The 17,020-nt window shown below is 29.6% G+C and overlaps 2 protein-coding genes across 4 annotated transcripts in view; both read right to left on the bottom strand.

Annotated features, from left to right (window-relative positions):
• Positions 1–4,454, bottom strand: part of LOC145259101 (transient receptor potential-gamma protein-like) — a 159,431-nt gene extending 154,977 nt beyond the window's left edge. For all 3 annotated transcript variants that reach the window (XM_080116756.1, XM_080116755.1, XM_080116757.1), the window contains exon 1: positions 4,269–4,454. The gene's annotated coding sequence lies outside the window, so the exon portion shown is untranslated. The remainder of the gene's footprint in view (positions 1–4,268) is intronic.
• Positions 4,455–15,191: 10,737 nt separating this feature from the next.
• LOC145259045 (IST1 homolog) lies at positions 15,192–16,059 on the bottom strand. Its single transcript, XM_080116671.1, is given in 2 exon segments — positions 15,192–15,759; positions 15,761–16,059. Coding segments are annotated over 2 exon segments (762 nt in total). The 5' UTR covers positions 15,955–16,059.
• Positions 16,060–17,020: the final 961 nt, after the last annotated feature.

Genomic DNA, 17,020 nt, shown 5'->3' with positions numbered 1-17,020 from the left:
CATTATTTGGATTTTGAGATGAAGATTCATTATTTGGATATTGAGATGAAGATTCATTATTTGGATATTGAGATGAAGATTCATTATTTGGATTTTGAGATGAAGGTTCATTATTTGGATTTTGAGATGAAGATTCATTATTTGGATTTTGAGATGAAGATTCGTTATTTGGATTTTGAGATGAAGATTCGTTATTTGGATTTTGAGATGAAGATTCGTTATTTGGATTTTGAGATGAAGATTCATTATTTGGATTTTGAGATGAAGATTCATTATTTGGATTTGAGATGAAGATTCATTATTTGGATTTTGAGATGAAGATTCGTTATTTGGATATTGAGATGAAGATTCATTATTTGGATATTGAGATGAAGATTCATTATTTGGATTTTGAGATGAAGGTTCATTATTTGGATTTTGAGATGAAGATTCATTATTTGGATTTTGAGATGAAGATTCATTATTTGGATTTTGAGATGAAGGTTCATTATTTGGATTTGTAGATGAAGATTCATTATTTGGATTTTGAGATGAAGATTCGTTATTTGGATATTGAGATGAAGATTCATTATTTGGATATTGAGATGAAGATTCGTTATTTGGATTTTGAGATGAAGGTTCATTATTTGGATTTTGAGATGAAGATTCATTATTTGGATATTGAGATGAAGATTCATTATTTGGATATTGAGATGAAGATTCATTATTTGGATATTGAGATGAAGATTCATTATTTGGATTTTGAGATGAAGGTTCATTATTTGGATTTTGAGATGAAGATTCATTATTTGGATTTTGAGATGAAGATTCGTTATTTGGATTTTGAGATGAAGATTCGTTATTTGGATTTTGAGATGAAGATTCGTTATTTGGATTTTGAGATGAAGATTCATTATTTGGATTTTGAGATGAAGATTCATCATTTGGATTTGAGATGAAGATTCATTATTTGGATTTTGAGATGAAGATTCATTATTTGGATTTTGAGATGAAGATTCATTATTTGGATTTTGAGATGAAGATTCATTATTTGGATATTGAGATGAAGATTCATTATTTGGATTTTGAGATGAAGATTAATTATTTGGATTTTGAGATGAAGATTCGTTATTTGGATTTTGAGATGAAGGTTCATTATTTGGATTTTGAGATGAAGATTCATTATTTGGATTTTGAGATGAAGATTCATTATTTTGATTTTGAGATGAAGATTCATTATTTGGATTTTGAGATGAAGATTAATTATTTGGATTTGAGATGAAGATTCATTATTTGGATTTTGAGATGAAGATTCATTATTTGGATTTTGAGATGAAGATTAATTATTTGGATTTTGAGATGAAGATTAATTATTTTGATTTTGAGATGAAGATTAATTATTTAGATTTTGAGATGAAGATTCATCATTTGGATTTGAGATGAAGATTCATTATTTGGATTTTGAGATGAAGATTCATTATTTGGATTTTGAGATGAAGATTAATTATTTGGATTTTGAGATGAAGATTAATTATTTGGATTTTGAGATGAAGATTAATTATTTAGATTTTGAGATGAAGATTCATCATTTGGATTTTGAGATGAAGATTCATTATTTGGATTTTGAGATGAAGATTCATTATTTGGATTTTGAGATGAAGATTAATTATTTGGATTTTGAGATGAAGATTCATTATTTGGATTTTGATATGAAGGTTCATTATTTGGATTTTGAGATGAAGATTCATTATTTGGATTTTGAGATGAAGGTTCATTATTTGGATTTTGAGATGAAGATTCGTTATTTGGATTTTGAGATGAAGATTCATTATTTGGATTTTGAGATGAAGGTTCATTATTTTGATCTTGAAATGAAGGTTCGTTATTTGGATTTTGAGATGAAGGTTCATTATTTGGATTTTGAGATGAAGGTTCGCAATTTGGATTTTGAGATGAAGATTCATTATTTGGATTTTGAGATGAAGGTTCATTAATGTGATTTTGAGATGAAGATTCGTTCTTTGGACTATCATTTTCATCTTGGAGGTTATTTTCATAACGTTTCAGTTGATGTAATCTCACACGACTCCCAAAATTCATTCTAGAACTGCACATACGGATTCGTAGCACAGCGGATTAAGTGCTAAGTAATAAATTTTTAGTTGGAGTTTTCTCTCATTTTTGGACGTATTACTATTTTCGACATGAAAATGAAGTAAGTACTGTTGTCTTTGCTTAAAGCCGCACCTTTTAAAAAAAATCGATCTGTCAACTCTGTTTGAACAAGCACCTAATGTTTCGCCATTTTTTAGATAAAGATTGATTATTTGGATGATATGGACTATCGCTTTCATCTTGGGGGTCATTTTCATAATGTTTCAGTTGATGTAATCTCAGACCACTCCCAAAATTCATGCTAGAATTGCACATACGGATCCGTGGCACAACGGATAAAGTGCTAAGTAAAAGTTTTCAGTTGGAGTTTTCTGGAGGTCAAAAGTCCAATCCTCACTACAAGAAATACCATTGCCAAGGCTGCTGCAAAAAATTTGGGCTCTCTCTACCGTGCTAGAAAGTTACTTCCACCTGAAAGTATCCTGTATCTTTACAAGGCACCATTCGCCGATGTATGGAGTATTTTGTCACATTTGGGCTGGTGCATCTGCTACTAGTCTCTCACTCCTGGACAGGGTTCAAAAGAGAGTTGCCAACCTGATAGATCCTGAACTGTCATCTAAGCTTCAGCCTCTGTCCCATCGACCAAATGCTGCATCCCTCTGCTTGTTTTATAAATATTTTAATGGTGAATGCTCCAACGAACTACAGGCCCTTGTATCCCCTCGGCGTAAATCCCCCCGACAAATCTGACAAGCAGCAAAAGTCCACCCCTACATAATAGAAATCCCTAGATGTAAGAAAGACTTCTACTCTAATAGTTTCTTCCCCAGAACTGCTAGATTTTGGAATCCCCTTCCGGGTTCCTGCTTCCCCGACTGTACTGACATACGGAAGTTCAAGTGTAATGTAAACAGACATCTTGCTGCTCAACTCCCTACATAGTATCCCTGCAATTATTCCCCCTTCATCAAAGTGGCACTGTGCCTTGTTTGGGGTTAAAATGCAATTAAAAAAAATACTAGGAATACAATTATGAATTATTTAAGACTTCTACCTGGTTATGGCTGATGGAACGAGAACAAGCTACTCTCGTAGATTAAATAAATGGATCGATTCGAATATTCTATACAGATTCCCGAGTTTGACATAAAATTACCGAGTTTGACAAGATGCACTTGAAGAAGGTTGGATGTTACATCGGCTGAAACGTTGTGAGAATAACGTCCGAGATGAGAACAGTAGTCTGGACAATCCAAATAATATCAGTTATCTTCGAGCCAAGATCACAATGTAGTATCTGTTCTGATGCTACACTTCACCTTTTTCTGTCCTCAGTCGAGGAAGGAGAAATCCTTCATGACTGAGAGTATTTTTGTTTTTGTTCCTATCCAGAGCGCCCATTAAAACTCGACCTTGTGTCTAATTCTGCGATCGTGGGGAGGTAAGTAAATAGGATTCTAAGTTATCGATCCTCATCTAAAACTTTTGAAACTTAAAAACACTTTGGAATTCATCATACACTCTCAAACCGAAAGTTAAAATAACGAAAATGAAAAGACAGAAATTAATTATAATGAAACTTTAAAATGATATATTAATCTTTGGAATTTTTACACTTTCAAACTTAAATTAACAAAAAATTGGAATGTTTACACTCTCAAACAGAAATTTAAAGACCCCCCCCCAAAAAAAAAAAAAACTCTTTGAAATTTTAAACTCTCAAACAGAAATTTAAAGACCCCCCCCCAAAAAAAAAAAAACTCTTTGAAATTTTAAACTCTCAAACCGAAATTTAAAACAATAAAAGAAGAAAAGACAAATTGATTATAATAGAACTTTTAAAATATATTTTAATCTTTGGGATTTTTATACTCTTACACTAAAATAAAAAAAAAACTTAAAAAAAAAAATCTTTGGTATTTTTATACTCTTAAACCAAAATAAAAAAAAACTTTAAAAAAAAAAAACTTTGGTATTTTTATACTCTTAAACCAAAATAAAAAAAAAAACTTTAAAAACAAACTTTAGTATTTTTATACTCTCAAACCGAAATTTAAAAAAAAACTTTGAAATTTTTAGACTCTCAAACCAAAATTTAAAACAACAATAAAAAGAAAATACAGACGTTGATTATAATAGAACTTTTCAAAGGTATATTAATCGGTTCTTACCTGTGATATTAACAATTAATAAAAAGGTAAAAGCTTTCCTTGAAAAAAAAAATCCATGAACGTTGACTAAAATGTGTGAAGGATAATCAAGAAGGCAGAATATACTCTCGATGCAAGCTGCACGTAAGATTTCTTCGGACCTGTTTCTGGCAGGTTTTACGTCACATGGAATCAACTTCTTATATAAATATAAGCATCAGCTGCTACTTCCTGGGAGTCTGGTGCTTAAAGAAATTCGACACGTGTTTACCTTCACAGCCGGCATTACCTAACTACCCCCTCAGAACACCCCTAATCAAGAGCAGCCTGTCTTTCCACACAAAGAGATAGATAGATAGAGAGATAGAGAGAGAGAGAGATAGAGAGAGAGAGAGAGAGAGAGAGAGAGAGAGAGAGAGAGAGTTTTGTCTTTAATTGCAGTTCTTATTTAGAATTCAACCTAATTAAAAAAAAAGAAAGAAAGAAAGAAAGAAATGCCGGTATATATTCGGAATAAGAACGCAAATTGAAAGTCGCAAAATTGAATTTCCACTAAAAGCCAGAGTGGTAAAATTTGTGGAGAACGCTCTGTTTTACGGTTGTTTTAAAAATGGAACGAAATTTAAATTTCATTCCGTTTGTTTATTTATTTCTCGATTGCGCATGGCCCCAAAAAATCGGAAGTAATTGCTAAAATAATAAAAATTAAGTTAAAAAAAATGGATAGCACAACCATTGATGTGTGCACCAGTTGCAAATATAAGAATTTTTATGTAATAGTAAAATTCTCATTGAACATGGTGTAATACCCAAAGCCGTTCTTAACATGGGGAGGTTGGCGTGTCTATTCTGAAAGCCGTTCTTTACATATGGATGTTGGAGGGGGGTCTATTCGTTGTAAGCATACCCGTAAGCCTATAAAAATGGACATTTCCAATGTGAAGGTGAGTTGGATTTATGACAAAAATACCAAATTAACTTTTTTTTTCGTTTAAACATTAAATTATTTCGTTTTTTGTTACTAAATTTTTTTTTGTTATTTTTTAATATAAAAATTAGGTAAAATTTGCGGAAAACGCTATGTTTCACGGTTGTTTAAAAAATGGAACGAAATTTAAATTTCCGTTCCATTTTTACAACAACCGTAAAACAGGGCGTTCTCCGCAAGTTTTACCGCCAAAGTGATTTACTTAATTGTCATGTCGTAATTAGTAACATATTACTACATTATCACATAAAACATTTACTTTCACGAATTTACGATCAATTTATCCGCCATTATTATTTTTAGAAATGTAATTTAAGCAAGGGAAGTAAATCATAGTTTATAATCGGTTTATTATTTAAATATAACTTGCAATTATTCAAAAGCTATTTTCATTAATAATTAATCTTCTACTTTATCATATTTCATAATTTTTGGATATGTTACTAATTTGGAATCTTTTGAAGGAGGGGGGGCACAAAATCTCTTTTATATATATATTTCTTTCACTAGTGTTGAGCTGATATTTAACTTTTTAACTGTGACAGACAATCGCGTCGAGTCGCAACAAGTGGATTTATTTTATAACTTAGTTTTAAAGAACAGATTCATCGGATACATCGAATGGAAGATCTTCATCATAGATAAGTATACACTATCTTGATACCATTTCAGGATGACATCACAAACTGTTATGTGTTCAACACATGACGGGAGTTCATATCAAAGATAACGACGATGATAACAATACTGAGGGCGACATTTATAACAAACTGGGATGATAATTATTTTATCATCTTATTAATACTGAGCTGGGACATTTATACAGTTCTTGTTAACACAGAAGAGGGGGGCACATTACTTGAGGAGGAGGTATACAAAGTTCATTAAGTTCATGATAAAAACACATTTACCTGTTCAGTTGGTGGAATGACGACACGAAGACAAAAAGTTACAAAATATAGACGGTGATTTCTTTATTCACCTGTCGGCCGATTGATGATGTCAGGAATTCAAGCTTGTATGACTACATGGTCTACTCTTCTACCCTTCGCCTCTAAGGGTCCCCCAGTCTCCAACTGACTCTATCACTGTATGTGATTGTGATCGTATCTGATTCTCTCCAACTTCGAACCCTCCGATTCAATATATTGACTTTATTACGTTTTCTACACATGTCCGTTCAAATACACTTTTGGCAAACAAAGAATTTTCAATTTTAATTGTTCAATATTTAACCTATTTTTAATTTATAAACTCGCATTGTCCATTCTTTTAACTGACATATTTAATATCCAGGTATTTTTAAAATCATTAAAAATCGACTGCATTCCTATGATTTGAATTATCCATTATCTTTTAACACTTGTCTACAGGGTTCGACTCTAGCCTTTTCCTAATATCATTTCCACTAGTCTGCCTTCTTTCTTACATGAGAAGGGGACAGCCCTTCTCATGTAACAAAACGATGAAGTTTTAGTTAGTTTCTTCCCCAGAACTGCAAGTCTTTGGAACTCCCTTCCGGGATTCTGCTTTCCCAACTGTACTGATATGCAGAAGTTCAAGTGTAATGTGAACAAACATCTTGCTACTCATCTCCCTTCATAATGCCCCTGCAAATTATGTCCCCGATAGTAGCCCCTTATTTCAAAGTGGCACTGTGCCTTGTTTGGCGTGAAAATTGAATAAAAAAAAAGATCTCAAATACACAGATTGGTAGCATTAAGTAAACGGAATAGTTACAATCACATAACATAAAATAACATAACATCACATCACATAACATAACAAGTATAGTTAGGGTACACATGTCTATAAACCTATACCCTAAAGCAGGTTTAACCAACTTCCCCCGAAGGAGGAAGTTCCATGGGAGTATGAAATTCACAAGCGGTCCCCAGTCGCTGTTAGTTATTTTATCTGTTTTTTGCTCCTGGACACGGGCAAAATAAGATAAACACAACAAAGACCTACTTTTAAAATTCAATACAAATTTTATTAGATCCTTGGTTGCTAAAAAAAGTATTTTTTTACAGGTGGGTCACGACTTATCAAGGCCCAAAAGCTACTCGGGGATAAGGGTTATTGCGTGTACAGTAATCAATGGGATAGTATCGTAGTAATCGTTAGTATTGGAGATTTGATATAGTGTCTTACTTAAGGGGGCGATTCATCAGGAATTTGTTTATGTTGGAATTGAAGACATCCAAGTGGAAACGGGCAAACCGAAGAGAGTTCCACAGGTGTGCACTTCTAAGAAAGAAGCTTTGTTTATGGAATCTACGTTTTGATTTAGGCACCGATAAAGAGTGGGAAAAATTACTGACAGTGGTTTCAGCTAGACGGGTGATTTTCGTGAAAGATTGGCGAGAGGGGGGGGGGCAGACATTGGAGCTCGGACGAGAATGCCCGCTTTTTTTGCCTCTGTAAACAGAGCTGGTAACAACCTCGAAAGGTAATAGTCTTTGTATCTTCACAGGAACTATACATTGGTTCATTTATCTTCGAAGATGTGAGTTTGCAGCCGTTGAGGCGGTTGATCTGATGCCATCTGGTGTAAAAAGATTCGGTCGACGCGCAGCGAGGATAGTGCAGTAGTTCGTGAGAAATGTTCATGTCAGCTCGGCAATTCAGACCAACTGGAAGTCACTAACGGACAAATAATAATATGCCTAATTATTTAAGCGTGAAATAAAATATCTCAAAAAGACGAAAGTTGGAGGCTCCATTATGCCTCAAACTGGGGATGAGTTTCAAATGTCCTTCTCGTGCGGATTGCAAGAACAGGAGCGGAATTCCGGCTCATTTGTACAGTTCTGAAAAGAAATGTTCAAAAAAAAAAAAAAAAAAAACTCGTGAAAACAAAACGCTACGCGGTAAATAGAATTGACCTATTTGATTGGTCCAAAGCAGATACAATGAGAGAGATGATATAATTGTCAAGTTTCTAACATCGCATGTGTATCCCCGTTAGGGGAGATGGCAACGTTAGGTTTTTGCAACTCTTGCAGGGGGGGGGGGTAGACATACATAAACAGTACGCATTTTTCACGTAAGCATCTATACTCTTATAAACTTAGGGTTTTTTGTTGTTGTTTTTTCTGTTTTTTGCAGGAGGGATTTTTTTTTTTTATTGTTGTGGTGGGATCCACCTAATTAACATATGTGGAGTGTCAACCATATAAATATGGTTGGTATCGTAAAGACAGGAGACACCCAACAAGAGACCGAACGAGAGACTCCGAGAGACAATGGGATTGAGAGTCGACCATCACCCAGCCGACACCTTCTCCAGGGACTGTCTCCCCATGACTATACCAATGGACTCTATGTAAATATTGTATATACTTTCTTGCTCTCAATATATCTGTTCTATTTTATTTTTGTGTTGTAGTTATTTATTCCATGTGTTCAGTCGAGTTTCAATATGGATTGATATTCATGTAAAACCCTTCTTTCTATTGGTATTTATTAGCTTTCTCAAGAAAGAAAAATGTGACACAAGGTCGTTTTTAATGTGGGGGGCCCTTTTTTCTATTTACTTAAAAGAAAAAGAAAATACAACTTTGTTATATATGGGTCGTGGAATTGCGTTCATTTGCAAAAGGTCTAGCTAATTTGCATATTCCTTCAAACATTCATTTTAATTAATTTCCTATTAGTTATTTCGGTTTTCTTATAGGATGATAGTTAACTAATACAAATACAAAATGCGAAAATTAAAAAAAAAAATGAAATTTGCCAGGCGAAGGTCGAAGAACAGAATTACAAATATGCATGCTTAACGTAATAGCTATTGGTTCATGTTTAAACTTTTAGCTTTGCAGCAAACATGTCTTCATAAGTCAGGCATTAACGCCAAAGGAAAAAGTACATCGTAAGCTAAACGTTTTGGTTTCGATTCTCGAGTCATTGATCGGGCGGCCGGCTAGTATAAAATAAAGATGTGAACAAAATTTCAGACATGTCATGTATGGGGTAACTTGGCCTCTTCAGTGGGGAGACTTGGCCTCAAATGGGAAAGGTTGGTCATATTAAATGAAGTATTTTTTTAACAATGATTATATATTTTAATAATATATTTTAACATTGTTTATATATTTTAATAATATATTTTAACAATGTTTATATATTTTAATAATATATTTTAACAATGATTATATATTTTAATAATATATTTTAACAATGATTATATATTTTAATAATATATTTTAACAATGATTATATATTTTAATAATATATTTTAACAATGTTTATATATTTTAATAATATATTTTAACAATGATTATATATTTTAATAATATATTTTAACAATGATTATATATTTTAATAATATATTTTAACAATGATTATATATTTTAATAATATATTTTAACAATGATTATATATTTTAATAATATATTTTAACAATGATTATATATTTTAATAATATATTTTAACAATGTTTATATATTTTAATAATATATTTTAACAATGTTTATATATTTTAATAATATATTTTAACAATGATTATATATTTTAATAATATATTTTAACAATGTTTATATATTTTAATAATATATTTTAACAATGATTATATATTTTAATAATATATTTTAACAATGATTATATATTTTAATAATATATTTTAACAATGATTATATATTTTAATAATATATTTTAACAATTTTTATATATTTTAATAATATATTTTAACAATGATTATATATTTTAATAATATATTTTAACAATGTTTATATATTTTAATAATATATTTTAACAATGATTATATATTTTAATAATATATTTTAACAATGTTTATATATTTTAATAATATATTTTAACAATGATTATATATTTTAATAATATATTTTAACAATGTTTATATATTTTAATAATATATTTTAACAATGTTTATATATTTTAATAATATATTTTAACAATGATTATATATTTTAATAATATATTTTAACAATGATTATATAGTTTAATAATATATTTTAACAATGTTTATATATTTTAATAATATATTTTAACAATGTTTATATATTTTAATAATATATTTTAACAATGTTTATATATTTTAATAATATATTTTAACAATGATTCTATATTTTAATAATATATTTTAACAATGATTATATATTTTAATAATATATTTTAACAATGTTTATATATTTTAATAATATATTTTAACAATGATTATATATTTTATTAATATATTTTAACAATGATTATATATTTTAATAATATATTTTAACAATGTTTATACATTTTAATAATATATTTTAACAATGTTTATATATTTTAATAATATATTTTAACAATGATTATATATTTTAATAATATATTTTAACAATTTTTATATATTTTAATAATATATTTTAACAATGATTATATATTTTAATAATATATTTTAACAATGTTTATATATTTTAATAATATATTTTAACAATGATAATATATTTTAATAATATATTTTAACAATGATAATATATTTTAATAATATATTTTAACAATGTTTATATATTTTAATAATATATTTTAACAATGTTTATATATTTTAATAATATATTTTAACAATGTTTATATATTTTAATAATATATTTTAACAATGTTTATATATTTTAATAATATATTTTAACAATGATTATATATTTTAATAATATATTTTAACAATGTTTATATATTTTAATAATATATTTTAACAATTTTTATATATTTTAATAATATATTTTAACAATGATTATATATTTTAATAATATATTTTAACAATGTTTATATATTTTAATAATATATTTTAACAATGATTATATATTTTAATAATATATTTTAACAATGATTATATATTTTAATAATATATTTTAACAATGTTTATATATTTTAATAATATATTTTAACAATGTTTATATATTTTAATAATATATTTTAACAATTTTTATATATTTTAATAATATATTTTAACAATGATTATATATTTTAATAATATATTTTAACAATGTTTATATATTTTAATAATATATTTTAACAATGATAATATATTTTAATAATATATTTTAACAATGATTATATATTTTAATAATATATTTTAACAATGATTATATATTTTAATAATATATTTTAACAATGATTATATATTTTAATAATATATTTTAACAATGTTTATATATTTTAATAATATATTTTAACAATGATTATATATTTTAATAATATATTTTAACAATGATTATATATTTTAATAATATATTTTAACAATGTTTATATATTTTAATAATATATTTTAACAATTTTTGTATATTTTAATAATATATTTTAACAATGATTATATATTTTAATAATATATTTAAACAATGTTTATATATTTTAATAATATATTTTAACAATGATAATATATTTTAATAATATATTTTTACAATGATTATATATTTTAATAATATATTTTAACAATGATTATATATTTTAATAATATATTTTAACAATGATTATATATTTTAATAATATATTTTAACAATGTTTATATATTTTAATAATATATTTTAACAATGATTATATATTTTAATAATATATTTTAACAATGATTATATATTTTAATAATATATTTTAACAATGTTTATATATTTTAATAATATATTTTAACAATGTTTATATATTTTAATAATATATTTTAACAATGTTTATATATTTTAATAATATATTTTAACAATGTTTATATATTTTAATAATATATTTTAACAATGTTTATATATTTTAATAATATATTTTAACAATGATTATATATTTTAATAATATATTTTAACAATGTTTATATATTTTAATAATATATTTTAACAATGTTTATATATTTTAATAATATATTTTAACAATGTTTATATATTCTAATAATATATTTTAACAATGTTTATATATTTTAATAATATATTTTAACAATGTTTATATATTTTAATAATATATTTTAACAATGTTTATATATTTTAATAATATATTTTAACAATGATTATATATTTTAATAATATATTTTAGTAATGTTTATATATTTTAATAATATATTTTAACAATGTTTATATATTTATTTTAATAAAGTTGTATTCCTGTTTTCTGTTTGTTTGTTCACAATTTAATTAATATATACAAAAGGTACGCTGTTTCACGAATTAATTTTTATACACTTTTATTCTAGGATGCTTTCTATAAATACGATTTATTCAAAGGCATTCTACATTCAAGAAGTAACCTCTTTTACATATTACATTAAAGAAAATCTATTTTTATAATTAGCTGAAGATTTAACTGAAATTAAACGGCTAATTGTACTTTGAAGGACTGTCTTTTCCAAAGTAAATAACATGGATTCTTTCTCCATTTTATTAATGTTGAATTCATTTAGTCATACCAGTCTGTATCATCGTCGTCATTATCATTGAGGATTTGTGCTGAATATTTCATTTAATCGTACCCATCATCATCATCATCATCGTCATGAACTTTCCAAAGTAAATAACATGAGGGAGAATAGAACGTTTAACTATGAACGTAAAACAGAAACGCAAGTCAATGAATACATCATGCCTGTTATGGGATGTGGCTGCGAAACAAAGCATGGGCAGTTTATAATGCAGCGATAGAAAAACACAAACTTACATTTATTCACGTAAAATAACTTTTAACTTGTAATAAAAATCATCACTCTCGCAAACGACCTCATGTTTACTTAGCCTATAAAAATGCCAGCAGAAAATGTGGAAAAGAAAAGACAAGCACAACTTTGTAGGTCACTCATTGGTGAACAACGTATGACATTAATTTGCATATGTACACAATTGGTAACTGTTAAAAGGGACGAATTCTAAAGCACGGCAGTTGAGTGGAGTTTTTTGTTGGGCAGCTTTGAACGAGAACGAACGATGGAAGATAATATCGAATACACGAGGATTTGTTGCAAGTTGAGGAAAGGAAGGAAAAAAAGACTTTCATGCGATGTGTTGACAAGAGGACGGTTTGACATTGCCAGTTTGTTTGTTTGTTTGTTCGTTTGCTGTGTTCCATTTCCATAATTGTTATTCTGTGTATATATGTGAAATCGTGAAATTGACCATGTCATGAAATGGGCTGGTCATTACCTCATTTCATGAAGAGGTCACATGGTTTGCTCATTTCATATAATGGTTAGTTTGGTGTCTGAATCTCAGAAATTTTTTGACTCTTAGAATTCTTTTAAAATTCTTTTCAGACATCTTTGGACATATAAAGAATTGTGTTTCCTTGTGATCTGCTGAATATGAGAAGATTCCAGGTTTTTTTTTTCAAAAAACTGGAAGAACACTCAAAAGAGAAGATTACATTTTGAAAACTTTCCAGATTACTTCTTTGGCCAAATGACCGGTCCACTTTATGAAATGGGGGTGTAACATATATACCAACTAAATTCCATTCCCAACATTTTTCATTTTTCAAAAGTTGGTTTAATGGTGCGCGCACTTCATGCATTTTTGGAATAAAGTTCTGATAACAAATTGCGAGCCCCCCCCCCAAAAAAAAAAACGTTGCAACATTTCCGGGTGCCAGCATGTTGCTTATAGCATCCGCTATATTTGGATCCGAAAGTCTGCTATTCTTATCAGCTATATGCCCCAAATATTTGATTTTTTTTTCTTTTTTGTAAGAAGAATTTGCATTTATTTTCTTTAATTTTGAGGCCAAAATTTTGTATTCGTCTGAATACTTCAAAATGTATTTGTATTCGTCTTCATAGATATGGTCTTTATGTTCTTACATGTTTTTTGCTGGCTAATTTCGACGAGATAAGTGATGGCAAAGTCAAGGCCGCCTCACATAGTGTCCACAACCTGTTGAAAAATGGCAGGCGTGATCTTGACCGCAAACGCTAGTCTTTCATTATATGTAAAGACCTCGATGAGTTTTTATGCAAAGCAATTACGCACTCTCATGTTCGACCAGGATTTAGAAGTATGCATCGATTATGCATCGATTATGCATTGCTTATGCATCGATTATGCATTGCTTATGTATCGATTATGCATCGATTATGCATCGATTATGCATCGATTATGCATTGCTTATGTATCGATTATGCATCGATTATGCATCGATTATGCATCGATTATGCATTGCTTATGTATCGATTATGCATCGATTATGCATCGATTATGTATCGATTATGCATTGATTATGCATCGATTATGCATTGCTTATGTATCGATTATGTATCGATTATGCATCGATTATGCATCGATTATGTATCGATTATGCATCGATTATGCATCGATTATGCATCGATTATGCATCGCTTATGCATTGCTTATGTATCGATTATGCATCGATTATGCATCGATTATGCATCGATTATGCATCGATTATGCATTGCTTATGTATCGATTATGCATCGATTATGCATCGATTATGCATCGATTATGCATTGCTTATGTATCGATTATGCATCGATTATGCATCGATTATGCATTGCTTATGTATCGATTATGCATCGATTATGCATCGATTATGCATCGATTATGCATCGATTATGCATCGATTATGCATTGCTTATGCATTGCTTATGCATCGATTATGCATCGATTATGCATCGATTATGCATTGCTTATGTATCGATTATGCATCGATTATGCATCGCTTATGCATCGCTTATGCATCGATTATGCATCGATTATGCATCGCTTATGCATCGATTATGCATCGATTATGCATCGATTATGCATTGCTTATGCATCGATTATGCCTCAATTATGCCTCGATTATGCATCGATTATGCATCGATTATGCATCGATTATGCATCGATTATGCATTGCTTATGCCTCGATTATGCATCGCTTATGCATCGCTTATGCATCGCTTATGCATCGATTAGGTCGATTTTCAAAAAAAAAAACTTGTCACTGTTTAGTTTTGTAAAGACTTCCTCTGGACTTGGAAGGGGATAATGAAAGTCCTCTAATAACACGTTCAGCTAAGTTGAACACGGATTTTCCCAATCTCTTTTACACATAGACAGTGGGAGCAGCCTGTGGGAGTTGATGATGCTGGATAGCGTACTCACATACCACCACCACCTCCTCCACCAAACCCACCACCAAACCCACCACCACCAGGGTTGCATTTCGGTGGTCCATCTTCCGGCTAAGTCAATGAGCACATTATCAGCAGTAAAAACCTCATCCTGCGACATTATGACGGCATCGGGCTTAAATGGGACATTGTAGGTCTTTGCAATTTCAATCATGTATCCTTCGACCAGGATTTTCGGGGGTGCCTGCACACTGAGTTTGTGCATGACTTTCTCACTGACATTGTTTAAGGCATTCGTGCGGCACGCCTGTGCGAATTCCTTGCCGTATTTGGCAGCAAACTGTTCGGAGATATGCTTCAGTTCTTGGATGTCACACTGGAGACGTGGCGTCACCCATATCAGGCTGGCTATGGCTTCTTCAAGACCAGAATCCAATTCTTTTTGTGTTTGAATGAGTCCAAATCTGGCGAGTAAGAGATCACAGTACATTTCTAATAATTCCATTGCCTAAATAATCTTCCCGAATTATATGTTCCACGCGGAACCGAGCTCGATCTTCTTTGCCATTTGCAATATAATCGGCGATCTCACGGCGAGCTTTTTGGGCCAATTCCGTCTTTTTCTTCTCCAGTAATTTTAGTCTGTTTACCGTCAATCGGAGATTTGTACTGAGTTTTGTATAATTTGGTCCTGTCCTGAACATTTTGAAACCAGTTCAGGAATAATTCCAATTAAAAAAATTTAATAAGGCGAAGAGGAGTTTTGCTTTATTCCGTTTTGTTTACAGTATCTGCGACGATATCAATTGAGAAGCTGAGAGTGTTCAACTCCCACAAGCCTACTGACTGTATTCTATTTTCGATAAAACACTGACATTTTCCAATCTATCAAGCTCCTAGCCGATTTTTTCTAGGGACGCAAATTGCACTTTTTTCTTTTTTTTTAAATGCTTATTGTATATTTTGTTTTTATCTTAATTCCGTGATCACATTCGTACATTTCCAGGTGCGAATACTTCTGTAAATTGTTTTTTTAAGTCTAAGGTTAAAATCTCTGTTTCTGATGGAATTGATTCTGCTTTTCTGCAGAACGTAGATATTGGCAGGTCCTATAAATTAAATTCATGCATCCAGTCCGACCCGAGTAGGATTCTTGGTATCTAGACTTTTAACTTTTTAGTTTTCACACTAGTGTAACGTTCGTCAAAAATTCTCCTTCAAAGCTAATTTGAAAAAGATTTTCCCACATCTCAATACCCCTTATGTCAAATCTTGAGTCTCTGGACTGAGAATTGACAGAGTAGTTTGGTAGGGAAATGTAGACACACAGACAGACACACACAGACAATTTAACTTTTATAGATATATAGATTTTATTCCTGCAATGAAAACTTTTGTGTCCTATTTTTTACATGCCAAACATTTTTAGACAAATATAGGCAGTAAGACACTCTATCAAAACCCCCAATACTAATGATTACTACAATACTATCTCATTGATTACTGTACACGCAATCACGCTTATCCCTGAGTGGCCTCCGGGCCTTGATAAGTGGTGATCCCCATGTAAAAAAAATGTAATAAGGTGAAAACGACTTACCTTCGTCTGGTGAATAGCAGAAGTTATCAATCGTATTCCATATTGAATCTTGTGCGGTATTATTATTTGTATATGCATTCTTTACGATTTGGGCATCCCTCATATGCTGTTACCGGTTAAATAACTGTTTTTGTAGTTGTCCAGCGAAAGGTAGCTCTGAAATTTTACGT

The sequence above is a fragment of the Euprymna scolopes genome, chromosome 34, assembly GCF_053919585.1.
Source record: "Euprymna scolopes isolate OS-2025 chromosome 34, ASM5391958v1, whole genome shotgun sequence".
Lineage (NCBI taxonomy): Eukaryota > Metazoa > Mollusca > Cephalopoda > Sepiida > Sepiolidae > Euprymna > Euprymna scolopes.
This window is presented reverse-complemented; position numbering and strand designations above follow the sequence as displayed.